Source organism: Narcine bancroftii, chromosome 4 (assembly GCF_036971445.1).
Source record: "Narcine bancroftii isolate sNarBan1 chromosome 4, sNarBan1.hap1, whole genome shotgun sequence".
Classification (NCBI taxonomy): Eukaryota; Metazoa; Chordata; class Chondrichthyes; order Torpediniformes; family Narcinidae; genus Narcine; species Narcine bancroftii.
In genome coordinates, this window is record NC_091472.1 from 277,247,523 (window position 1) to 277,274,713 (window position 27,191).

General features: G+C 41.1%; 1 protein-coding gene and 1 long non-coding RNA gene across 17 annotated transcripts in view; one reads left to right on the forward strand and one right to left on the reverse strand.

Moving 5' to 3' along the window:
* LOC138761998 (von Willebrand factor D and EGF domain-containing protein) overlaps positions 1-27,191 on the forward strand; it is a 327,980-nt gene that overhangs the window by 75,446 nt on the left and 225,343 nt on the right. For 9 of the 13 annotated variants that reach the window (XR_011356699.1, XR_011356698.1, XM_069935108.1 and 6 more), the window contains 3 exons: positions 13,804-13,988; positions 14,203-14,437; positions 17,767-17,832. Coding sequence is in view for 9 of the 13 variants with exons in the window: in XM_069935103.1 (XP_069791204.1) it covers positions 13,804-13,988; positions 14,203-14,437; positions 17,767-17,832 (486 nt within the window). In the remaining 4 variants the exon portion in view is untranslated. Of the gene's footprint in view, positions 1-13,466; positions 13,707-13,803; positions 13,996-14,202; positions 14,438-17,766; positions 17,833-20,287; positions 20,433-27,191 lie in introns of those variants that run through there. The other 4 variants (XM_069935110.1, XM_069935111.1, XM_069935113.1 and 1 more) reach the window with 4 other exon arrangements.
* LOC138762001 (uncharacterized) lies at positions 5,537-26,693 on the reverse strand. 4 transcript variants are annotated; one of them, XR_011356705.1, is made up of 3 exons: positions 26,546-26,693; positions 13,851-13,962; positions 5,537-7,323 (listed from the first exon to the last, which is right to left on the reverse strand). It is a non-coding gene; the product is annotated as an uncharacterized lncRNA (long non-coding RNA). The 4 variants fall into 4 exon arrangements; XR_011356702.1 differs by lacking the exon at positions 26,546-26,693 and adding an exon at positions 21,114-21,189; XR_011356703.1 differs by lacking the exon at positions 26,546-26,693 and adding an exon at positions 19,862-20,150.

Here is a 27,191-nt window from a genome sequence, read left to right on the forward strand (position 1 = left end):
TGCCTCATCATTTCCAGATATTTCTGCTTGTTATCAATTTATCTCATCAGCAGTTATTTTGTTTTTGAACATCTTAATCTCCAGATCCTGGGGGATATCATTGATTAAGAAGAAGAGACGTGTAAATAGTGTAGCAACAGGAGCAGTTCCAAGGCTTGCTATCACATAGCATTTAACTCACCTTATGAGATCCCACCACATTCCTGATTGTTCTATCCACAGGACACAGAGTGTAATGATGTACACCCCATTTTTCTAGATAAATGCAGCTCTAACTTTAGCTCCCTTTATACTGCAAGGTGCAGTATTCCCATAGACGTGATTGGTCTTAGGAGGCCAGCTTGCATGTTGACACAGAACCAAAAACAAGCCGGCTCCATGAGTCAAATATGCTCCACTGCTGAGACTACCTACCTAGGTGGATTGAAGACAGGTAAGTCTATACTTCCCGCTCCACCTTGTGATACTTTCACACAGCGCTTGAAAGGCGAATAAAAGCTCTGTATAAAAGGGGCTTCTGCTTAGAAGATGCCACTTGATTGGCATCCCAACAACCATCTGAAAGATTCATTCATTTCACACTGGCTCTTCTACAACTCCTTATGATATACTTAACAACACCCAAGATCTACGGACTGCCAAAAGTTGGAAGGTTAGCAAGTGCATAGCAACATAACCATCTATATTTTTCTCTCCTAGTTTACACTACCCAGAATTGAAAATAGTTATCTAATGGTTCATCGAGGCAGGGTTAAAGTCCTGAAATTCACTCCCATGCACTATTGGGCAGATTATGGGTAATGCCACATAATTGTGCCTCCACCCTAATCTCCATTGGTCTGTTCCCATCCACAACTATGTGCCTCCCACTGCAATGCCAGCTTAACCACTGCTCTTGACATGTGAAGCCAGGGGAGCAGAAATCTGTCCCAGCAGCTAATAATTTAAAGAATTAAAATTTATCAAAGTCCTTCTTCATCTTCACATGTACATTAATTTAACTGATTTTTAAATATAAAGCCAAAAATGTTTTGGGCTCTAGATGTCAACATGGTATGCTACAATGCACCTTGAAGCTGGTGAGAAGGGAATGGCCATTTTAAGTGTTTAATATGCCGACTAAGTGCACACGGAGGTTGAGGAGATAGTTATGAAGTATATCAAACCTCTTGTACAGTATTGAATCACTATTGCACTTCAGTGTTGAGTCGATCAGTGAAGTAGGAGGCAGATATGCCATCATCTGACCTCGAGCACATATTGCCGTGCTCTGAAATGTTCTGGTCTTCACACTCCCACTGGCCAGTCTTTCTGCATGGAACTGTTGAGGTGTCGTCAGGTCATGTATGTTCAGTTTCCCAGCAGATGCCATATAAATTTGTAACCCATCTACTGTAATTTGGAGGAGGCTAAAAGGGTCACAGATCATAAGGACTCTGACAGAACTTCTAAAGAAGGCCCAATTCATGGCCGATCCTATTTCAGCAGATTGTAACTGTCTGTGTCTAATCAATGCAATATTTGGTACTCCAGAGACTCAAAGTTCAAGTCACATATGCCAAGGTATAGTGAGAAAGTTTGTTTTGCAAGCAGGCCATCCAATCAGCCCATACAACCATTGACTGACCGTTTCTAGCCATGGATATTGCCTGAACCATTGAGTCCTTTCACCTTCTTTTTGTCCATATAAAGTTTTATTGGTGTGGAACATGCTGGTCTGCTCATCAGTGTTTTGCATGGGACTGACTGCATATCCACTACCTGTAGATCCCTCTGTGCTAGGTACGACCTACAACACGCTGCTAATTCAAACTCCTTCGGAGTTTCTCATTTTTGATCACCAGTATATTTTTGGCATGCTATTTTTTCCTCAGCTTTTGCCATTAGTGTTGCTAATTGTCATCTTAGCCTTTGTCTAATGTCCATGCAACTATTCATGATGGCTCAGAAACCCAAGGTACCCAAGGTACAGATTTGACTTCCAAATTTTCTAAGTAATATAACTCTCCCAGTCCATGTGTAATGAACAACCCCTTACATGGTAGCGGGTGAGAAAACAACTAAATTGTGACATATTATTCTGAGTCTTTTCAGTTGCACTTATGCCTCTTGCTGCTGGCTCATTTTAACTCTCCAAGCCCTCATTAAAATCTTTTCATCCGAGTACACATTAAGATGCTAAAAAATGACATCCCACCTGTCCTTTAAAGATGTTGGGGGAGAGAGAGTGGTCTCTTAACACGCCACAGTTGAGTGCATTTGGCAACGTGAAACAGCTTCCTCATTCCGTTTTTCTGGATCTTCATCACTTTTCCACTCCCACCCCGCATTCCAATTTTCTGCAATGATTTGAATTGATCTTGGTGAATATTTAGCCTGTGCAGTCTTAAACATTGAGATTCAACACCTTTTATTTTAGCACTTGAAAAATCTAATGAGAAGTCATTTCATGTTATGCCATAATTCCCTGCATTTTGCACTGTTTGGCGTCAAACACATGTATGCAAAATGATTAGCAGGAAGTCGGCAAGGCTTTTATGTATTCAGATCACAAATTTACAGATAACACACATCTTGCAGAGAAATCGGAGGCAATGCTAGCTTGATAGAGTAAGCTTCCAAAGTCACTGAGGGTCAATTAACTTTTCCAGTAGTTGATAGGAAAATTCCAGCGCTACTTCAATATGTCAAAACTGAATTATTGAAGAGGAAGCTGTATCTTCAATTCATGCTCAGAGCAGGAAGTTAATCAGATGAAATCCTCAAGCACATATCAAATGAATAAAAGATTGACTTACCATTTGAAGATTTTTGTTTTCTCCAGCTGTAGTTTGAACAATAGTGGGGTTGTAGCAGGGGGGAGGGGGGTGCGAGAGAGTCTCAGCCGCTATGTAATATTTGGTGTGCAGTTTGTTCTGAAGTAACAGTATGTCACAGTGAGGTAAATTATGAGCACTCAAAGAAAAACAGGTACAGCAGGTTCTTTGAATTGCAATGTTAAATTCACTAATAACTTTAAAAAAAATTCTATTCATAATTTCTTGTGGGGTACCACATTTCAGCAAAATGGAGAATAAAACATGAGGGAAAGTGTTTACGCACTAAATTATGATGCTTTTAAATGGATAGCCTGATCAGGGTGGAACCAATTTCAACAGTGTCTTCCCAAAAGGAATTAGTAAAATTGGGTAAGGAAAATCTGCATTTTATTGGTCCACTCAATGACAAAGGAGGAATTGATGCGTGGAGCTAGAGGGTGCAGGTAAGGATTTTAATGAGTACTTTGGATTTGGTATTCAGCCGAGAGAAGAGTATTCTAGAACAAGTCGATGCAAAGAAGGAAGCATTGTGAGAACATTAAGGTGAATCAGTGTCTGGAACCTCATTGAATTTATTGTGGGTTATTGAAGGAGGCAAGAAAATAAATGGCTGAGATCCTTGCTACAGATGAGGTCAAAGAATTCTGGAGAATAGCCAATATTGTTCCTTTGTAAAGAAGGACACCAGGAATAATCCTGAAAATTATAGGACATTGAGCCTTAAATCAATAGTCAGAAAATTATTGGTGAGGATTCTTAGTGACAGTACTTGGTTGGATTTGGAAAATCATGGAGCATTGGACTTATTACGAACAGTCAGTGTGATTGTGTGTTGGAGATCCTATCTTATAATTTGATTGAGAGTTTTGAGGAGGCGATAATGGTTGATGGAGGTAGGACAGCAGATGTTATCTACTGTCATTTGACAAAGTCGCTCATGGTGGACTGATCAAGATGACTAAACCACTTGGAATCCATGGTGAGATGGTAAATTGGATACAAAATTGGTTTGGTCATAGAACATGAATGTGGTTCTCTAAATGAAGATTTGTGGTGTTCTGCAAGGACCGGTGCTGTAATCTCCCCTGTTCATGATATGTTATTATTATCCAAATCATAACATGATTTGATGAAAATATAGATTGATTTGTAACTTTGCAAATCACATGAACATTGGAGGAGTTGTGGATAGTAAGGACATTTGTCAACTGATTCTGCAGGATATAGATCAGCTGGAAATATCGATGGAGAAATAGCAGCCGCATGTCAAGTGGTGCAATTTGGAGGTCACTTGCAAGAAGAAAACATACAGAAAATGTCAGGTTTCATGGAGCATTGATGTACAGAGGGATCTTGGGGTACAACTCTATAGCTCACTGAAAGTGGCCAGACAAGTGGATAGGGTGGTAGAGAAGGCATTCAGCATGCTCTCCATCCTTGCTTAGGGCATTGACTATAAAAGTTGGCAACTCATGTTACGACTGTGTAAAATTTCAGATAGATTATAGTTGGAGTGTTGTGTGCAGTTCTGGTCAGTGCAGTACAGGAAGTATTTGAAGGCATTGGGGAGTGTACAGAAGAAGTCCATCAGAGAGGTTGGACAAACTTGGCTTGTTTTCTCTGGAGCAATGGAGGCAGAGGGGCAACCTGGTAGAACTTTATAATATCACAAGAAGCATAGATAGGGTAGAACGCCAGGTTGGAAATATTAAATACTAGTGGACATAGGTTTAACACAAGAGAGTGAATGTTTAGAGGAGATGCTTAAGGCCTATTTTTTTTTAACAAAAAGTGTGGTAGATGCCTGGATCGAGCTGCCAGAGAAGGTAGTAAATACAAACATAGCAATGTTGAAGAAACTTTTAGAGAAATGCATGAACAGGCAGGAAATACAGGAGAGATACGCAGATAGGATCAGTTTAATTTGGCATCAAGGCCAGTACAAACATTATGGACTGAAAGGTTTTTTTTTTTCCTGTGCTGTCCTGTTCCAAGTTCTAATAAAGTAACAAGATTGGATTATGTGGATGATATTATTTGGATTCTAACCAGATGTCATGACATTCACAGCTTTCAGCCTGCTGTTGGAAGCCAACCATTCTGAGGGAAGCTCCTTTCTAAAGATATCCATTGGGTTTCTAATACAACACAAATCTCACTTTAAAATTATGATGCTTTGAAATGGATAGCCTGATCAGGGTGGAGAAATAGCAGCCGCATGTCAAGTGGTGCAATTTGGAAGTCACATGCAAGAAGAAAGGATACAGAAAATGGCAGGTTTCATGGAGCATCGATGTACAGAGGGATCTTGGGGTACAACTCTATAGCTCACTGAAATTATATTTTAAATTAATTAAATATTTGTCTTTATTCATGGATGAGTACATTGTTTTCTGTTTGAGAGAATATGTTACCTTCTTAAGGATTTAATATTTCTTCTCTTGTTGCACTCACACCTCTGAAGTCTATCAAAATGCTTTTATTGTTGTTACCGGTGACTTTCTTGTTCTTTGTGCTCAAGGCTTCAATGTGAGTCCTTATTTGTACCTCATAAAATCAAAGTAGAAGCATTTTGAAATGATTTTTTTTTAAGATGCACGCAGTTCAAACATTATCTTATAGGAAATATGTGTCCAATACTGATACAGCAAATAAATCTTAAAATAGCCATGGAAATTCAGTTATTTTTCAAGAAAACAATTTCAAACTTCCTTGATTTATAGATTTCTCAAATTTATATGCTGAGGTTTGCACTGTATTTTATTTATTGGGCTCTCTTTCTCAAACAGATTCAAATTGATTAATCGTGTTGCTTGATTCAAGAGATGTTGCTTGATTCAAGAGAGGCTTGTCTGCATATATCTTTAAATACACTTCTATATTACAGAACTGAGTTTTTTTTTAGCTTGGGCACATGAGGTTACAGGAGATAATCTGCCCAATCAACTGCTGTTTAATTAGCTTCAAAGATTAAGTGATCCCCTGAACATTAACATTAATGTTTGTTATGATTCTAACACATGCTTCCTCTCAATTTCTATAAGGATATAGACAGTTTGGCAAATACTCCAAGAATCAGATATACAGAGAAATACATTTAGACGCCCCAGTCCTATTAACATTTACGACAGATTGACAATGCAGATTTTAACGATATGTCTTTGCCAATTTACTGCATTTTTATTATTTAATCATCTCTTAAATAAGTATTTGTCAAAGGATGTGACTTGAATCACAAACAAGCTGCAATAGAAGTTCAGCAAGACAAATGGTTACTTAAACAAAAGTTTCTTTTAATTATCTTTAAACATGAAAACAGAATCACACTTCAGCTTATCACTATTGACTTAACCTAACTTAACCCCCTTCTAATTCTAAGTGCACATGTATGTAATGTGTGTGTAAATTCAAAAAAGTTATTTGATTCACAGTCCAATCTCACTCTCATTCCTCCAAGTTCACTGGTTGCAGGCAATTCTTATACTGTGCATAGAATTTAACATTTGTGAAGTTCACCAGGCTTTGGAGCTTGAAAGGTAAATGGTTACTGTTCACGAAGGTTCTTGTCAGTTTTCAGAGAGAGATTTGTTGTTCCAGGACATCCACAATTGATTCCTCTTTAATCAGCCACTTTGGTGTCTTGTTGATGAAACTTGCCCCCTCAGGGTTCTCCAGATGATAACCTCTTTCTTTCAGGTCACCAGAGAGTTCCTTTTTGTTTCTCCTATTCCAGGTGAAACATTAGACAGCCAGTCCTCTCCTCTTGCATGAACACAAGGGATTTGACCAGGCTGAAATAAGAACTCACAACTCGTCTTCCAAATGGGGTTTTCCACAAGCTTGCCAGCTTGTCCTGTTCCAGTCCCTGCTGCTGTTGCTGGCTGTAACACCGTACAAGTGATCTCTCATCGCAATGGTAACAATCCAATGAAGCAATTCTTGTGCTTTCTTTACCCAGATATGGGTCAATCAAAATGACCATTACAATAGGGGTCATGGTGCTTCAGTAATTCGCCTGACAAGGAGAATCAGCCGAATTGTCTATTTCACAAAGTTTCTTTCCACCTCTGTGTTTATCAGATGGCTGGCTGATCAATCTAAACCCCGTTTCTTTAAGTGTCCCAATCACATGACTCAATCACATGACACTCTCTCACCATCTGTTTTTCCTTAATTAACAACTGTTGTTCTTGGTTCTTCTAGAGTATCACTTTGTTTATAGTCAATACTTAATGGTGCCACTCTGTCTTGCCACAAGCTGAGGATGGTTGCAACTTGCACTAATCCTTAAAATGCCAGTCACATGAAATGTGAGGTTGTAATACAATGATCCGACTCTGTATCTAATCATCCAGTCAAGTCTCGGAATGAATGTCCATTTGATTCCGCAGAGTTTTTCTGGCATAAATTATATCATATTTCCATTGGAACTTGGGTTCAGAATTCTCAAGGGTTAATTGTCCAAGATTTTGCTGTCACCTTGGTAGGTGAAGACTGGATGACACTAGTCAGACAAAAAAAGATATTGGTTCATTAATTGGCTTGCTTGAATAGTTAAGAAGCAGCTATTGAAACTAATATATTTAGTGATCTGGGAGATAATTTATTGTCCTATTTCTGCCTTCCAGATATAGGAAGAAATGGTATCTTGCATGCAAAACATAAATGCTGAACTTGCTAACAAGTGTTTGGTGGGAATTTTCCAAATGTTCCTTGACCTTGGTATCCTTGAGTACAGCAGATAAGCACTACTTCCCTGATGAATACATGACAACAGTCTTTCATTATAAGAGTTCAGCTTTTATTATGAACATGAATGAACTGACTATCTGTAAAGTGGGAGGATGGGTGTTAATTTTCTACAATGTTAGTCTTTTGGGCAGTTCTGTGGAGGTGGGTGGGGGGGGGGGGGTGGGGATGTCAGAGAACCTGAAGATGCAGCAACTGTTAAACGTTTTCAAAGAATGTGACTGAAAATAAAGTAAAATGCTTTAATGCTTTCTTTATGCAAGTGACATTTGTTCAGTGTAAGTACAGTATACTATTTCTTTTTAAAAAATGTTTATTCTTAATTCAGGTGCATTAGGTATGGTAAGAACAAGCCTTTAGCGACATGAAATACACTTATCTGGCAGGGTTTTTACTGTATTAAATATGTGAAAGTTGGGATATGTATCACTGAAAAATAATACAAAAATAAGGAATGCTTGACATACAGTTTAAATTTACTTTGATATTCTAGTCAAAATTGTTTGCTTTTGGCAACTCATTCCATTCCAAAGATGATACCAAACTGGGGAGATTATTAACTGGATGAATGCTGTTAAATTGACCTCATCAGATTTACTGATTTTGGGGATAATGATTCAGTGTGATTCACCACAGTTTGAATGAGTTTTCTGCGTAAAATCTCAAAGCAGTATTACTGCGTGCATCCACCTCACTACTGTTTCCACTTACTTACCAGAACATCCCCATCTCTTCCAACCCCTACCCACTCTCTACCACACTGCAGTATCAACACTTTTCATAAATCCACTAATGACTGAAGAATTTCTTGCTGCAATTTGTCTTTTCCATTGTTGTGTTCCTTTGTCTATTCAAATTACTTCCAATTCATTACTACCTCAGAGTTAGTTTTCAAATCTATTAATCCCTTCTGATTTGACAGTTAGATTTGGATGCAGCATCACTTGTTCTTTCCAAAAATAACTTGCATCAGTTGACATGTCACATTGAGAATCAGAATTAGAATTTATTGTCATGAACCCGACAAAAATTTGTTGTTTTGCGGCAGCATTTCAGTGCAAATTCAGGAGAAAAAAAGGTTGAGAATCACTGCTCTAGACCAAATTGTTACAATTTTGCTTGAGAAAACTGTCATTGGCCAATTTCCTTTGGAATTATGAAACCGTGCACATAATAGGTCAATCAGGTATGATTAAAACAGTGGTTTTCATATGTTTTCTTTCCACTCACATACCACCTTAAGTAATCCCTTACTAGTCACAGAGCACCTATGGCATAGGGATTACTAAAGTGGTATGTGAGTGGAAAGAAACCTTTTGAAAACCACTAATGTAGAGCGAGCAGAACTGTGAGCTAAGCAAGCATCCTTGAGGTGTGCTTGTCTTGATTGTGAGTGAAGAGAATTTTTAAATTCATATTGACTCCATAATTCTCTTGCATAATGCAATGATATTGTTTATCATATGACTGAGTTTCATTTGAATTCCAGCAGCATTTTACTAACTTGCTCTGGGTAAATCCTGGTTGAATGTCTATCTACATGGCTGGCAGCAAGGGCGGGCATTGCCCCCCCCCCCAAATTAATTATTGTGTCCCTGTGATAGTACAGGTTCTATCACCAATGTGTATATGTACAGATTGTAGTGTAGGATGACTGTGATTGGCTGAGAGTGTAGTCACACCTACTGGCTGGTCTTAAAGGATTGCTCCTAGCCAGACTAGGTCATTCTGGACTGGTCGACCTACCTGTGATATGCTCCAGTCTTTTAGTTAATAAAAGCCTTGGTTTGAATCAACAAGTCTTTGGTTCTTTTGACGCGCTCTACAATTTTATTAACTAAAAAGGTTTTGAAGGGATGGAGCATATGCTACGGCTGGAACGCCTCGACATCGACCCACAGTCAGCTACAGCCTCAAATGACTTTAAGCACTGGGTAAGATGCTTCAAACATACTTACAGCTCTCTGACCCTGCCATGATACAGGACAGCCATCGACTACTAATATTGGTGACTATGGTGTCCCCAAGAGTCTACCAGAGCATCCAGGATGCGACCACTTACGCTGCAGCCATGACGGTGCTAAAAGGGCTCTATGAGTGTCCGGTGAACAGCGTCTATACTTGGTCCAAACTTCCAACAAGGAGGAAACTCCTATAGATCTTATATTCAGGCACTAAGGGCAAAGGGCAGGCACTGTGCCTGCACAGACAGAACTGAGGCGGAGACCACAGACGATCTCATTCGGGATGCCAATGTGACTGGGGTTCGATTGAATGAGGTGAGGAAGCACCTGCTAGATCACGGGGGAGAAAACCTAGAGGACATGATCCGGATCGCAGAGACAATGGAGGCTGTGGTCTTAAGTATGGACGTGTACTCTCGGGGCTGGACTCCACACTCTGATGTGAGTAGTATGCCTTCCCTCTACCCTACTACCCCCTGGCACACTGACGGCCTGTCAGCTGCCGCTACGCAGACTGATGCAACCCCAAAGTGTTATTTCTGTGGGAGGAACAAACACAGCAGGTCCCAGTTCCTGGTGAGAAAAGCCAGGTGCCAGAAGTGCCTTAAAAATGGCCACTTTGCTGTAGTCTGTCGCTCCAAAATGGCCACCATCAAACACTGTGCCTCGTGTGAAGCCCAATCTCCACCCTCCCATTGAAACACTTCTTCCTCAGAGCTCTTGTCCAATGTGAGAGCTCCACTGTGCGGCAGCGCCTGACATCACTGGGCAGACACCAAGTGCAGAAGGTAAAACCCACCCTCGCCACAATGACGTCCACCCACCCTCACAAAGCAACGTTCAACCAGGCCCCAGCCCCGATCTCAACGGCCGCAGCCACTGCTGCTGCTGACTGGGGACCCACTGCTGCCATCACCGCTGAACCCATCACCGCCACCGCTGCTGACCAGGGACCCAGCACCGCTGCCGACCAGGGACTATAGCCAGATAATCACCACTTCACGCTTCTGGATGGGTACCCCCTTCCACGGATCATGAATGTGGTGAATCAGATTGCCCAATATCGTGTAGTTTCCACCATTGACTTAAGTTCGGCCTATCATCAGCTCCCGATCCACGGGAAGACCGACCTTTCACGGCCTTCGAAGCGAATGGGCGGCTGTATCAATTCCTCAGGGTACCCTTTGGGGTCACAAATGGCGTCGCGGTCTTCCAGTGGGAAATGGACTGCATGGTGGACCAGAACGGGCTAACTGGTACTTTCCCATATCTGGACAATGTCACCATCTGCGGCCATGACACGGAGGATCATAATGCCAACATTGAGAAAATTTTTCAGACTGCAATTCGGCTGAACTTGACCTACAATTTCGACAAGTGTGTCTTCCGGACCATTTGGCTCGCAATTCTAGGTTGTGTGGTGGAGAACAGGGTGGTCATGCCGGACCGTGACCACATATGTCCCCTCGTGGACTTGCCCCCCCCCCCCCCCCCCAAACATCCAGAAGGCCCTCAGACACTGCCTGGGCTTTTTCTCCTACTATGCCCAATGGGTTCCACACTATGCCGACAAAGCACGGCCACTCATCAAGACTTCCCCCGTCAACTGAAGCCAGAGCGCCCTTCAACCGCATCAAATCGGACATCGCTGCTGCAACGCTGCACGCCATTGACGAGTCCATCCCATTCCAAGTCGAGAGCGATGCATCTGACTTTGCTCTGGCAGCCACTTTGAACCAGGCTGGCTGGCCGGTAGCCGCCTTCTCCAGAACCCTCCAGGGTCCTGAGAGCCAACACTCCTCTGTCGAGAAGGAGGCCCAGGCCATAGTCCAAGCAGTACGTCATTGGAGACACTACCTCACTGGCAGGCGCTTTACACTGCTGACCGACCAACACGCGGTATCCTTCATGTTTAGCAATACCCAGCGAGGTAAGATCAAGAATGACAAAATCGCTAAGTGGAGAATCGAGCTCTCCAACTTTAATTATGACGTGCTGTATCAGCCTGGTAAACTCAATGACCCGCCAGATGCGCTCTCCAGGTGGACTTGCACCAACATTCAACTGGATAGGCTGCAGAGACTCCACGAGGAGCTCTGTCATCCAGGGGTCACTAGGTTCGCGCACTTTGTCAAGGCTTGCAACCTGCCTTACACGGTCGAGGAGATTCGCTCCATGACCCGAGCCTGCCCGGTGTGCGCTGAGTGCAAGCCCTACTTCCATCCAGAGAACACCTACGTCATCAAAGACACCCGTCCCTTTGAGTGTCTCAGCGTGAACTTCAAGGGGTCCCTACCATCGACCAACCATAATACCTACATTCTTATGGCCATCGACGAGTACTCCCGCTTCCCGTTCGCTGTGCCCTGCTCGGACATGACTGTCTCCTCAGTCATAGAGGCCCTGCACTACACCATCTTCAGGTACCCCAATTGCATCCACAGTGACAGGGGTCCTCGTTTATGAGCGCAGAGCTGCGGCAGTACCTTCTGGAGCGTGGTATTGCTTCAAGTAGGACCACTAGCTATAACCCACATGGTAATGGGCAAGTCAAAAGAGAGAATGCCACTGTCTGGAAAGCAGTTACTCTTGCCCTCCGGTCCAAAGGTCTCCCCACCTCTCACTTGTGACATGCTCACAAGTGCCCTACACTCCATCCGCTCCCTCCTATCCACCGCGACCAATGCCACCCCCCGCAAGAAAGGATGTTTTCTTTCCTGAGGAAATCCGAATTGGGAACAACCATACCAGCGTGGTTCACGGTTCCCGGGCTGGTCCTCCTACAACGCCACGTCCGGTACTCAAAGAACCTTGGTTGACCAAGTGACCTTGCTCCATGCGAACCTGCATTATGCCTACGTAGAGTATCCGGATGGGCAGGAGGACACAGTCTCGGTAAGGGACCTAGCCCAAACCGGATCAGGCACAGCAGTGCCTTTAGCCCAACTTCCCCCAATTCCTTCTCCCCCAGGTCATGTGCTTGAACAGAGGGACCAGCACCACCCCACCAGCTCAGGACTGACTGCTGACAATGCCATTGGGGAATTGAGCGAAGCAGTGGCCACACCCTACGAGCCTGCCGGCGACACAACTCCAGTAACCCCAATCCCAGCACCACGGCGGTCATGCCAGATGGTCAGGCCTCCTGACTGGTACAGCCCCTAACCTCCACCGGGCCTTTACTCTTTCTTTTTTTTATAGCCCTCTATCCAACCGGGGTTCAGTTCTCAAAGAAGGGGTGAATGTGATAGTACATATTCTATCACCAATGTTTATATCTAGAGATTGTAGTGTAGGATGACTGTGATTGGCTGAGAGCGTAGCCACACCTACTGGCTGGTCAAAGCAAGACCAGGTCATTCTGGACTGGTCGACCTACTTGTGAAATGCTCCAGACTTCTAGTTAACAAAAGCCTTGGTTTGGATCAACAAGTCTTTGGTTCTTTCGACACGCTCTAAAGTCCTCAACCCATAGAACGTGTCACTATCTCCACACGATAAACGTAGCATGTTTGTCTGTTGTGTTAGAGGAAGGCGGAAGTGTGATGGCTGTTCACGTAGAAGTTTCATGGCAGGTAGGCACCACCAACAACCCCCCACCCCGGCTGAACAAGTCTTTGAATGTCAGATTGTTGATCCCCCCCCACCCCCTGCAGTTCCCTAATGCCCCTGATTAGATTTTTTCTGATGCCCACCTTGCCTGTCTATTCACTTTAACACTGGGTCATGCCTATGATGGAATATTGCTGTGGAATTGAATGAGCTTAAAACTGACGTGGCCTTTCAGTCTAATGCCACTTGGAGTGTGTGTTTTAGCAGCTTAAGCATTTCTAGGCCTATATTTTTACATGTAAAATGTAATCCATTTGGAAGTTGAATGGTCAACTACAGGAAACAAATGTTCTTGTTTCTTCAGAGTTATGCAGCATTACATCTGTGCTCATGGGTTAACTCGCCTGCTTGTCACCTCTGCGAGATTTTGTAGGAGGGGAAGACAAAAGATGTTGGAGAAGGAGCGTTCATGGGCCATTTTCCTGCTGATCAATTTGATCAACTGAAATGCTCAGCAGTGGTTATCAGTGGGAAATTTACAGAGGACATTACTGATGTTACACTCTCTTCAATGCTAAGTGGATTAGAAATTCGTAATGACGCTTCCTGGAAAATGCTTGAGGTGTGTGATTTGGTGACAAGGTTTTGCAAACTAAAGACAGACAAAGTTTAGAAGCAGTTGTTCTCTTGACTAATTTTATAACTTCTGTTTTCTCTAGCCCCAGAATGCTACCCAGGAGGATATCAAGTTCTGAGGAGCTCTTACCGCAGCATTCACTTTGATTCTACTGAGCTCCAGCAATTTTCAATCCAAGACCTCATATGTGATCATTTCCTGACACCAGGATGGTATCGTTTCATGATTGGAGACAAGCCAGCTGAAATGCCAACAAAATGTATCGAAGTTAGTAGTATGTGCAACATTTGTATTTCTTAAATTTAATTCAATTTAATAAAATGAATTGAGGACAAGTGTGCTTTATGATGGGAACTGGTGCTTTGAAATGATATTTTTTGAGTCAATATGCTCCAAAAAATGTAAATGTTTAACAATTTTTTACGAAGGAGTTTATGGATCCTCTTAGAACTCTGACCTTTCTTGTAATTTTTATTGTCAGATGAATAAGTGTGGCACACAAGCTCCTGTTTGGCTGTCCCTTGAAGATTCCAACTCGTTGCCTCATCCTGGTGAGAAAAAGAAATTAACAGCCTGCGCTACATGGCAGTTCTTCTCAGGCAGCACCAAGGACTGTTGTTTATTCAGGATCCCTGTCTCTCTTAGAAATTGTGGAATCTTCTTTGTTTATTATCTTCAACCTACTCAGGGATGCATGGGTTACTGTGCTACTGAAGGTTAGCTAATACATTTTATTTTTTTATTATCTTGAATATTATAATGAAAACAATACATGTCTGAGGACATACTTATTGGTATGGCATTGTTTGAGATGCAGTTGACTAAATAGCTAACTAATCCATAAAGTTAGTTCTGTAAATAAACCCATTATTTTTAACAAAACACTGTTGTTGAGAGTGCATAAGGTTATGAGAACTCAGAGTTCAGATCATACATAAAGGGCAGACTACATCGACTGAATAATATTTAACAAGCTGCCAGCTCAAACCTTGTCCCCTTTACCTTGGCATCTAGTCAAAGGCTGACCACACAGATTATACTTACACACTATCAGAGCTAAATTTTGCAAGTTAAAACTATCTTCCATCAATAAGTTCAAATTCTATGGTATTTATACTGTTAACTATTTGTTCGGAGTACCTAAGCTATTGCTCAATGAATGAGCTGTCTGCTACTTGGTGATTGTAAAAGATCCACAGCACTGTTAGATAAAGGTTATAAATTGAGTAGCAGACTTTACAAAGGCCGTTCAGTTATATCACACTAATTCAGCATTATTGAAAAGATAATTATTAATTTATAGTTGAAATCAATTCCTGAGGCTGGTATAACTTGGTGAAATTAATTTAGATTTAGACTCGAGAAAGAGATAATAATTTAACACCATTAGATAACCTTCTTGTTAGAATGATTAAGGTAAAACCTTCTGGAGGTAGCAGAACATATGCTAACACCTTACTTTAGCATTTGCATGTGCTCCTATGAATAAGGGTGCTTGGAGAGTCAGCACTAATCGGAATAATTATTAGATCATATATCAACACGTGCATTAAAGAGGGGTGCTCCTGCACCAGGCCCTAATTTAATCTCTTTCCTAAGAGCGATCTTTAATCTTCACCTCCTTCTTCTGGGACATTCATGTTAACCTTTTGATCAGTGATAAGTCTCACAGTGCAGGCAACTGTTTTCATTATTCTGGATCCAAAATTCTCTGCCAACACTGGTGATGGTTGACTTCCAAGTATTCCATTTGGACTGACTGGTGAGCTTTGTGATCATTTCATTGTTGGTGATACATTTTCTGATTTTTGTTGGAACACCCTTCTCTCTATACTACTAGCGTAAAGACACATTAGTATGCCTATGGTAATCCTGCTGCACAGCTACAGTAATCTCAAATGCTGCTTGAAATGACTGTTTTTTTTTTCCTTGGTTCTATGGGTCTCCTCTCACAAACCAAAGATGTATAAGAAGGCTAACTGGTTAGTGTACATTGCTCCTAATGCAAGTGGGTGGCTGGAGAATCAAGGGGGGAGGTGGGGGGCAGTTGACGGACAGGTAAATGAGAATAGGTTGCAGTGAAATAAATTGGGGGGAAATGGGATTAATTTTAGAGCTGGCATAGACTCGGGCAAAATGTCATGTGAAAATATGAAAAGGCTGAAGGAATAGAAATCATTTAACAGCTGACTGCAATCCTGTCAGAGAAAACAATGCTAGAAAAAGAATCTGTCAAGACCACAGATTTTGTGATAGCTCATAATTTAGGCAATAAGGATATCCTGCTTATGGAAAATTTTAGTGTCAGAAATGCTACCTTATGCATCATTTTTTTTTCAAGAGACTGCCTTAATTTTATTGAACAGTTCCTTTGGAATAATTTAGTTTCTTTGAAATGAATAACCTCTCAATGAATGAAACACTGGCACCCAGAAGTACTCTACAATGTCTCAATTCTTTCTCGTTTATATCTTTGTAATGTCAGTCATTAGGTGTGTGGTATTGATGGACTGTTTTTTTTTAATCAGATAAGGAATGTTTTGCCTGCAAACTGCATTAATCAACACTGGTGTCTTGTTATTTATTTGACCATTGACACCATTTGGAAGCAAAGTTTAAGATGATACTTGGGCATTTTCTACATGCTTTCATGGAATATTTGTTTTGGGTTACTTTTGGAAAGTTTTCTAAATAAGGCATCATATACCTTTGTAAATATCAGATTGCAAGTTGGAGTTAGTGGTGTTGCTATACACATATTTAAAAGGCTTTGACCTTTTTAAGAAATTATCCTGTAGCATGATGCTGAATGTTCAATTTCTCTTTTTGATGGTCACGTCACTATTTTTTTGTTTTCACGAAAGAAGGCAAGCTTTCTATAGAGTTTCATTATCAGTGAATTTTAATCAGGCCTAAAATATTTTTAAAGAAAATTATACTACAAAAATTCTTATTAGAGCAAGTAACAAACAGCCAGTTGTTCACTTCCACAGATTTTGTAGATTAATTTACTACTTAGCACATGTTATAAAGATTGAACCTCAAATTACAGTGATTCATATTTAAATCTGTCCTCCAGTGCTGTCTGTGTGGAGTTTGCTTGACCTACCTTTGACCATGTGGGTTTCCTTTAGGAGCTCCAGTTTCCCCTTACTTCCCCCAAAAAATGTGAGTTGGCAGATTATTTACCTGCTGTAAATTATCCCAGTGGTGCTGGTAGTGGTAGCATGGGGGAGTTGATGGAAATGTAGGGAAAGTTTTTAAAAATGCATTTAACTTAAATAGGTGTTTGATGGTTGATGTGGACTTGTGTGGGATATGTATGACTCTGGCACAATAAATCTTGTTTGAAATTACGATACAATAACAGATGCATTCATGTGCAAATATTTTGGCAAAACAAATGTAATATTATGTCATTGAAATGGTAGCCAAAATAATTTCACATAAGCATGCTGTAGTTCATAGCATAAAATATAAAAGTTAAGTTGTGATCATAAAATAAAAGAGTAAATTGATTTTAGATCATCTCCACCTCCATCTGATTTCACTATTTCCATCTCTACTGTTTCCTGTATTTAGTATATTTTTTTTCTTTCCAGCTCCCTCCCTTCCTAATGGTTCCACCCTCAAAATAAATGTCTCCCCACCTCTCAAACCTGCCCTATACCCTTTCACATGTGGGCCCCTCTCCAGCTTCTTTCCTCCTTTATGTTTACAATTTTACTCCCTTCCCACTCACCCTGAGAAATGTCCAGACCTGAAACATTGACTGACCATTTTTACCCATGGACGCTGTCTGACCCATTGAGTTCCTCGAGCAATTCTGTATCTGCTCAAGCTTCCAGTGTCTGCTCAAGTTTCCAGCATTGCCCGCTTTTGTGTTTAACTTTGGGTTAAATGAAGACAAATTGCCAACAAAAAAGTGTTACTTAGCTCTTCAAACGAGTTCCACTGCCTTGAATATAAAGTGATTCTGAATGCACTTTGTTACCTTCGAAGTTGTTCATTCTAATTTCTTAAATTTTCTTTCTATTGTAAATAGCCATCACAGAAAAAAAGTCAACATCCTGTGGTCCAGGAAAAGTGGAAATAGATGGAGTTTGTCAAGGTAATGAAAGCTTTTATGAATTTAGTAGAGTTTCAAGATTTTACAGCAATCTTTTGCATTCACTTTGAGTTTTCAGGTTAGTTATGTTTTGGGATTCCTTGTGACTGTGCTCTTGAAACTCAAGTATTGCACTGTAGAAGGAAGAAAACATTATTGCATATAATGCACACTCATTAGTTGCAAAGCAGAAGTGGCTCCAAAGTTGTCATCTAATTTCTACTCAAAAAGCAAAGGATGAGATCATTCACACTTTAATTTGTGGTTGGTGAGGGAATCTGCTGATGGTTGTGTGTAAATTACAGGCTTTTCATTTAGTAGAATGCAAGATGAAAGGCATCAGTCTTTCTCCTTTTGTGAAAAGTTTAACCTTGCATCTTCAAGAAAAATACAGCACTTTGAAGTGTGTCAAGTTTGGATCATAATGAATAACTATTAGACCAGATTGCTGAGATCAGATTGGGCTGATGCTTGACTTCTGCTTCTGCGTAGATAGGTTTTCTTCATACCAGAAAGTAATTTGTAAATTATGGCACAAAGTTGAGTTAAAATGTGCATGTAATTTAATAGTATGGAACAGAAATTTTGTTGGATTGTAATTTCCTCCTTTAGCTATAACAAGGTATGACATTGATAGTCTTGCAATGCAATTGCTTTAATTCAGGTGTTGCATTTTTGCAGAGATTTTATCACAGATTCCTGCATTGCAGCTGGGAATTTAGATTCAATAAATTGATTAATCTGGAATGCTTCTGTTGTTCGTGAAGTGAAGGTGAAAGAAATAGATTGTTGTAAATGAGATTGGGTTCAATTTTGTGAGGATGACTCGTGTTTAATTATGGAAATATTGACAATGCTCTTTTCACCGTGAATGCTGAGTATGACTAAATTAAATCAAGGAATTGTTAAAAATGAAGGGGAGAAAGAATGTGGGAAATCAATCATGGGATGAAGAGGGGAAGGGAAGATGTGAAGAAAATAGCGAAGGGGAAAATAGAGTGGAGTTTATGTCTGAATTTTGCTGCATGAATGTTCTGATTTGCTCTGGATGCCTGGGGCAGGATTTGTTCTTTTGTCTTAGTGAGAAAGCAGTGAAATTGCAAATTTTCATTTGGAGTTATCACTTTAAACAGAAATTGAAATAAGCATTTTCATGCTATGACGGCGATGCCAGATCCAGCTCCAATACAGTCATTAAGTGTTTTCATGCTGGGCCTTCGCTTTGAGGCCTGCTGAAAAGGTGGATAAAAACTTTATACTCATCTGTTCATGGAGCGCCCCTAAAAGGCTGCTCCAGTGCTGCTTTTAGGCAGAGTGGCACCTCCGGTGCATTGTCGGAAGCTGCTGTAGGTGGGGAGACTGGGAGACTGTGCCGTGGCGCCGTCTGTCATAAATATGTGATGGAGATATGGCCATCTTCCCTACCCAAGATCAAACGCTTCACGTTTCCCAGAACAGTTCCAGCTGCATGGGGGATTATGGGTTGGGAAGACAGCCATTGCTATGCTGTATTAAGTTGCTGGCACTGATGAGCGACCCCAAAGGACAAAGCTACCCAGTGAGTGACTGTTGGGGATGTCACAGCCCCTGTCGGCCACTGCTGCCCTGATGGCCCCTGCCCTGCTGGCCCCTGCCCTGCTGGCCCCCACCGGCTGCTCCTCCCCTGAGGAGGTCATGGAGGGAAAGGGGTGAGTGAAATGGGTCACGGGATGATGATGTCATCGCGACATCATCAGCATGCTCCTAGCCAGCCATTTGTAGTGGCAGTACATTCACGCAGGGTGGTGGAGCACAGTGTGAGTCACTGAAATCTTCGTCAGTGATGAGGAGGCAGATATCATCTGGCATCTTCTTGAGAAAGACTTGTTCGAACAGTAGACATGGATTATCGCCCTCTGCTAGTGCCAACATCTTGTTTAGTAAGGCTGATGGTGCGTGGTCACCTAGGCCATCCATGTGGAGCAACCACGCTGCGAGCTTATGGTGGGAGAGGCCAGAAGTACAGATCGGGAGTGCCTTGATTGTTTCATACCTGTCCACAAACAGTGGCTGGAGTAGGAAGTCAATGATTCGGCCTGCTGATTCCTGGTCAAGTGAGCTGACCACATAGTAGTACTTTGTGGCATCCAAGACAATTTACTTCACCTGGAATTGGGCTTCAGCCTGTTCAAATCAGACCTTGGGCTGTGAGGTCCAGAAAGTTGGCAGTTTCAGTGAAACTGTATTCTGTGTGTTTGGGTTGGTCATTGTTGGGCCCAAATGCTGTTTGTTCCATCAGGATCACCAATTCGGTTGTACTCGGCACGCAGCGAGTGAAGGAACCACACAATCGAAAGTGAGTTGCACTAAATGACTTAATTAGAACTCGGAACTCAGTGACTCTTGTGACTCCCGGTACCTTTATGACATCAGCTGCCAGGGTGTGGGCTTGTCTTGCACCTGGAGCTGTCACAGTCAGATCTGCCACAGACTTGTCCGTGACTCCATGAGCTGGTTCACCTTTTGCATGGCCGAACTGCCGCAGCAGTCTATTTTTTTTAAATGAGAAGATTGAAAATATCCAGATGCAAAGGGATCTGGGACTCATACTGCATAGTCTCAAGGTAAACTTGCATGTTGAGTTGGTCGTGAAGAAGGCAAATGCAATGCTGGCATTCATTTAAAGATAAATAGAATATTAGAGCAGGGATTTGATGTTGCGGCTTTGTAAGGCACTGGTGAGACCTCTCTTGGAGAATTGTGAGCAGTTTTGGGCTCCTCATTTAAGAAAGGATTGGCTGATGTTGGAGAGGGTCCAGAGGAAGTTCGCAAAGATGATTCTGGGAATGAAAGTGTTGTCTTATGAGGAATGTTTGACAGCTCTTGGCCTGTACTCATTGGAATTTAGGAGAATGAGGGAGGGATCTCTGAAACATTTTGAATATTGAAAGCCCTGGACAAAGTAGATGTGGATAGGCTGTTGCCCATGGTGGGAGTGTCTAGGACAAGAGGACATAACTTCCGGGTTGAAAGGTGTTTGATTATTGAAAGAGATGCGGAGGGACATCTTCAGCCAGGCGGTAGTAAGTCTGTGGAATTTGTTGCCACAGGAGGTTGTGGAGGTCAGGTCATTTGGTATATTGATGGGTTCTTGATTAGCCAGGGCATCAAAGGTTATGCTGAGATGGCCAAGCAGTGAGGAACACATGGTGGGCCAGACTAAATGGGCTGAATAGCCTATTTCTGCTCCTATGCTTTATGGTCTTAAAGGTTTACAGGCTATCAAGAGACCACATGGCTATTACCTGCTTCATTTGTTATCCAGTGCCATCATTTTTTTTCTCAATTTGCACATTGTATGCAAGATTCTGCCGATGATCTGAGGACCTGAAAAATTTCAGCATATTCTTAAAAGTGATCTTTGGGCTTCTGTAACAATATTCCACACAATAGACCTGTGTGAGAATCTCACACATTGTTGAAGGTCAAGAAGATGGCATCTCTGCTATCCTATCCAAATCATTTATAAATATACAATACTTGCTGGCCTTGTCAATGACACCCATGTCACACAAATCTATCAATAAATAATATTCTGTTTTTTCTGGTAAATATTTCAATTTTAGCTTAATATCTTATTCATTTCTACATCTGTAACCTTTTGTTGTCTCTACTTATCATCTCTGTTGCTCTCTCCTACCCTCCCTACGTGGATCTATCTGCCCATCACTCCTTCCTTGTTTGGATCTCCCTATCACTCACCAGCTCGTACCTCACCCCTCCTATTCACTTATTTTAACTGCCTATCATTTACATTCTCGGACCTGGTGCAGCATCTCCACTTGAAATGTTGACTATCCTGTTGCGACTACAGAAGCTATCTGTTCAGTTGTTCCTTCAGCAGTCATTTATTTGGCTCAGAGTTCCAGCATCTGCAGTCTTTTGTGTCTCAAACATTTAGAATGTTTGTTCTATTATAAATTCTTAAGAGTATTAACAAAATCACGTAGACTTCAAGATCAAACAGATATTTCATGATTTCTGCAAAGTTCAGGCTTTTTTATTGTCATTTGTTCATCTTTAATATTTGCTTGCAACTTGCAAAAATATCTTTTTTTAAATAAAAGGGTCTAAGTGAAGAAATATAATCGTTAAAGAAGTAAATCATCTAATCAAAATTAAATTAAAGGCACAGTTGTTTCTGAGGAAAGCAAATGCTTTGCCAACTATCTGGAACATTGGACATTTTCCATTCTTTTCAGACCAGCATACATTTTGCCTATACACCAACAAAGTATGGAGTTATATTAGGGGGGCATGGTGACCTGTAAGCTTTGTACTCATTCTTCTCTCTTGGGAATATTACATCATTACTAGTAGTAAATATGGATATGACAGACATTGATCACTGTAGTATTGCCTTTTGTAAGAACAAAGTTGGTTCACACCCAGGTAATTATGTACAATTCAGGTCTTTCATATACTGTACTTGTTCCTTCCATTTTCCTGTGCCTCGAGCCTTGCACTAAAATTAAAGAGTAACACTTTTGAACAGGACATTTATCTTGAAGCAGCTGCAATTGTAAGGGTTCATTTACTTTGATACTTCAATTCAAAATGAACTTTATTAGCGAAGCTTAAAAATAAATTAGTTTAAAGACAACATCAAAACATCATTTCCTGATTTTAAAAAAGTTTTTTTTTCTTGTATGTGTAATGTATTATTGATAACATTATCATGGTGCTGGAATGTTTGCTGGACTCCTTCCAAGCAAGTTAGAAGCAGAGCTGTTCATTTGTAAGCAGGAACAATGTTGGAAAGTAGATCGATCATAACATATTTAATGGTGGAAATGAATTGAAAAACATCTTGATTCTGATTGGATATTTTTACTTTATCATCCATTGCTTTTTCTGTGGTTTATACAATTTTTGGTTTGAGATTTTTGGTAAAGAAATTACCATAAATGATAGAACATTATTTTGTATGACTCAGAGTTACTAGTTAAATGGACAGATTTAGATGCCGAAACTTACAGCTAGTCTTGTAACCATAGTTTTCTTTAAAATATTTGCCAAAATCAATGTTTGCAATCTGTAATGTTAATGATATTGACACTGGGCTGCATCTTGCTGGCTTTTGCCAGGGATTCCAAAATAAACTGCATGTCTTGAACTATTTAAGGAGCAGGTGAAACGTTGAAGTCTGCAGATGCTGTGATTGTAGTCAAAGCACAGAAATGCTGGAGGAACTCAGCAGGTCTCACAGCGACCATAGGAGGCAAAGATATATTACTGACATTTCAGGCCTAAGCCATTTTGCAAGGTATGACTGAAAAATGGCAGGTTTCTGAATTAAAGGCTGAGGAAAGAAAAGAGGCAGATGAGAAAGGGAGGAGTACAGACCAACAGAAAAAGGGTGTTAATTGGATGTAATAAGCGGAAAGGTGAGATGTGATTTTGGCTCCATGCAAGGAGACAGAGGGAGAGAAAAGAAGACGGGAAGAAGATGGGGTGGTTTCTAATGGAAACCATCCAGTTGGAGCATACCTAAGTGGAAGATAAGGTGTTATTCCTCCAATTTGCAGGTGGTCTTAGTCTGACAGTACACGAGACCATGGATAGACGTCATCAAAGGAATGAAGTAGGGAATTGAAATGGGCAGCCATGCTTTTGCAGTGAACAAAGCCGAGATGCTCAAAGAAGCAATCTCCTAGTCTGTGCCAAGTCTCTCCAATGTACAGAGGAGACCACAATGAGAGCAACAAATGCAGTAGATAACCCCTGCAGATTCACAAGTTAAGAATTGTGAATGGTGGTGAAGGAGAAGGTGTGGGCGCATTTGGATCATCTCTCGCAGTAACAGGGGTAGGTAACAAGGGAGCAATTATAAGAAGAGTAGATGAGAGAGTTATGGTGGCAGTAGTCTTGTGGAAGGCAGAGAGGAGAGGAGCATATATGGTGGTGGGATCACTTCAGCCCTGGTAGAAATGGTAAAGGAGGATATCTAGGATGCGAAACCTGGTGAGGTGGTAGGGGAATCCTGCCCTTGTTGCACATTCAGAAGAGGAGGCCAGGGCAGATATATGGGTTGTAGAGAATACGTGGATGAGGTCCAAGTTTCTCACCTTTCCTCATCAAATCAAATGAACACCTTTTGTCTGTTGGTCCGTACTCCTCTCCCTCACCACCTCCCCCACCCAATACTTCCTCCTTTTCTTTCCCCAGCCTTTAATTCAGACACCTAATTTTTCATTCATACCTTGAAGTGGGGGGGGGGGGGGAGGGTGGGTCAGGCCTGAAATGTCTACATTTTGATGGTTTTATCAACAATAGTTTTAGATATCCATGCACATACTGGCTTGAATCTACTGGCAGATCGGAAATGCTGAAAGGTCATTTTGCTTCATTGCCCAGAGCACACAGTTAATTTTTCCTGATGTTTGTCAATATTATTCTGTTATACTTGGAGGTTAATCTCAGTTGGATTGGATTTAGGATCTAATGCAGTCTTAATTTTAATAGGGATTGCAAAGCTGCAGAGTAGGTGACAAAGAGAAAGATACACAACATTTTTACTTAATTTTATAATTTTTTAAAATTATTGTTAATTTTATGAGGTTTTTCTCTTATTCTTTATCCATTATTTTCTTCATTTTTTAAATTATTTTCTGAAAGACATCTAAAATATCTTTACCCTTACAAATATTCAAAAGTCATTCACATTTACCATACTGTCAAAAAATTAAAATGAACTTAATTGAATAATATAAGTCAGAAATAAAATAATGTTATCTGAAAGTTCCTTTCATCTTCAGAGGTACCGTAGGAGGTTGGAATTTAATTGCAAAAAAATGTGCTTACTGACAGTGTCGAGGGAACTATTAAATGTTTCACATGGATTCAATGTCAAGCATTGGAACTATATCAGGTCATGCTGATCATCTGGTGCTTCATGACCGTGAAAGATCAGGGCAGCATCAATGCTGGAGATGCTTTTGGCTGAGAGTCACAGTCTCATTGCATGGATACAGGATCTTTGGCTGCCTTCTCCTGGCATGCAGTGGCTGCAGTGCCTTCTATCTACACCCAGACTACCTTGACACCTTTGAAAATGTTAATCTTGCAACCTCTAACACAGTAAAGATCAAGGGGAGCGACACAATATCGGCATGAGAAAGGAGGGTGGTTCTGGAGGCATATTGATTGGATCTTTCTTTAAGGAAGAAGCAAAAGGCCCTCAGACTATTTCCATGTAATGTGGAGCTATAGAAGGATTGGATGTCCATCATGAAATGGAAATGGCCAGAGTGGTACAAGGCATCGTAGGTGTCCCGGATGGAAGTGGAAAGGGATAAGTCAAGATGAGATTGAATAGAGTGAAGGTAAGAATAAAGATTTCTATGGAATTGGAACATGTTGAAATGAGGAAGTGTACAGGAGGGAGATAGATCATCTAGTTGAGTGGTTCCACCAAAACAGCCTTGCACCTAGCGTTAGCAAAACCAAGGATATGATTGTGGATATAAGGGGGAAATCAGGAGAACATAAACCAGTCCTCATTGAGGAGTGTTCAGTGGAGAGGATCAAGAACTTGAAATTCCTGGGTGTCAACATTTCTGAGGATCTGTTGTTTCCTGGAGCCTCCATGTTGATGCAATCACAAAGAAGGCTTATCGGTGGCTACACTTTATAAGGAATTTGAGGAGATTTGGTAGGTCACCAAAGACCCGTGAAGACTTCTACAGGTGTACCATGGATAGCATTATGGCTGGTTGCACCACTCCCTGGTATGGAGGTGCCAATGCTCAGGACAAGAAAAAATATCCAGTGGGTTGTTATCTTGGCCTGCAACATCACTGGCACCAGTCTTCACTCCATCAAGGACATTTACAAGAGGTGGTGTATTAATAAAGCAACCTCTATCCTCAAACACCCACCCCCATCACCACCACCCAGGCTCTGCCCTCTTCACTTTGCTACCATCTGGAAAAAGGTAGTGGAGCCTAAAGATGAGCACTTAGTGGCAAAAGGACAGTTTCTTTCCCTCTGCCTACAGATTTCTGAATGAACAATGAACCACAGACCCAACCTTTATTTTTTCTTCCACTATTTTTATTTATTTTGTACGGTGATGTGTATAAATGTTTGCACTGTGATGCTGCCACAAATCAACAATTTCTTGACATATTCATGTCAATAAATACTGATTCTGGTTCTGATGAATCCATTAGCATAACCTGTTTGTAATTCTTAGATGAGACTCTTAAGGTACTGAGAAACTGTACAGCAGTGGTTCTCAACCTTTTTATTTCCACTCACATACCACTTTAAGTATTCCCTATGCCATAGGTGCTCTGTGATTAGTTGGTTAAGGTGGTATGAGGGTGGGAAAGAAGGTTGAGAACCACTGCTCTAGACCCAATTGTAACTGAAATATTTTGCTTGAGAAAAATGATCATTGACCCATTTCCTTTGGAGTTATGAAACCATGCACATAACGACTCAATTAGGTACGATTAAAACAGGGTTTTCAAACTTTCTCTTTCCACCTACATATCACCTTAAGTGATCCCTTACTAATCAGCAAGCACCTACGGCATAGGGAATACTTAAAGTGGTATGTGAGTGGAAAGAAAAAGGTTGAGAATCACTTGTTGTGTCCTCATTGTACCATCAGAGGTCTTAATAAACACTAGGAAGGCTTGAAAGTTTAACAGCACAATTTTTTACTCACATTAGGTTACTGGTCATGTATTGATACAGTGTTGCTCTGAGCATGTTCACCACTCAAATGTGATATGGCTCTTACAGTCTTGCAGTGTTCATGCTCCAGCATAAAATAGTCCCAAGTTTCGTCAGTATATCATAGCACTGCTGAACGGGAATGATTTCAGAGAGAATGAGGTTAGTAACCGTCTGATATTAAGTGGTAGGATATGGTTGAAAAGGAAGTCAGAAGATGTCAGAGACCTGATGCATAGCTTTTGTAAGGTCATTTGCTGATTATCAGATGCATCATTCTTATCAGCAGGGATGTTGACAATGTTGGGATTGGACTTTGGAGTTATTCATGTCAGAAAGGGAATGTTGGAGTGAAAACATTGAGAGGCTTTAATTTACAACAAGGGATACTGCAAGAGAAGGAAATCGATGAGAATGAGAATTGGGGATCCTGAAGATCGAAGGAGCTTAATGAATCTTCACACCCCTCAGTCACTGCCACTACCATTAGTTTTATCATTCTTTATCACTCTTTATGTCTATCCCATCACAAATATGTTGTGCTTTCCACTCTTGTAATGGGAGGGTCATGTGACCTCTCCAGCAGGCAAAAAAGATCAGAAGTGACCTCAACTGCCTATCAAGGGTTAGATCTGCCC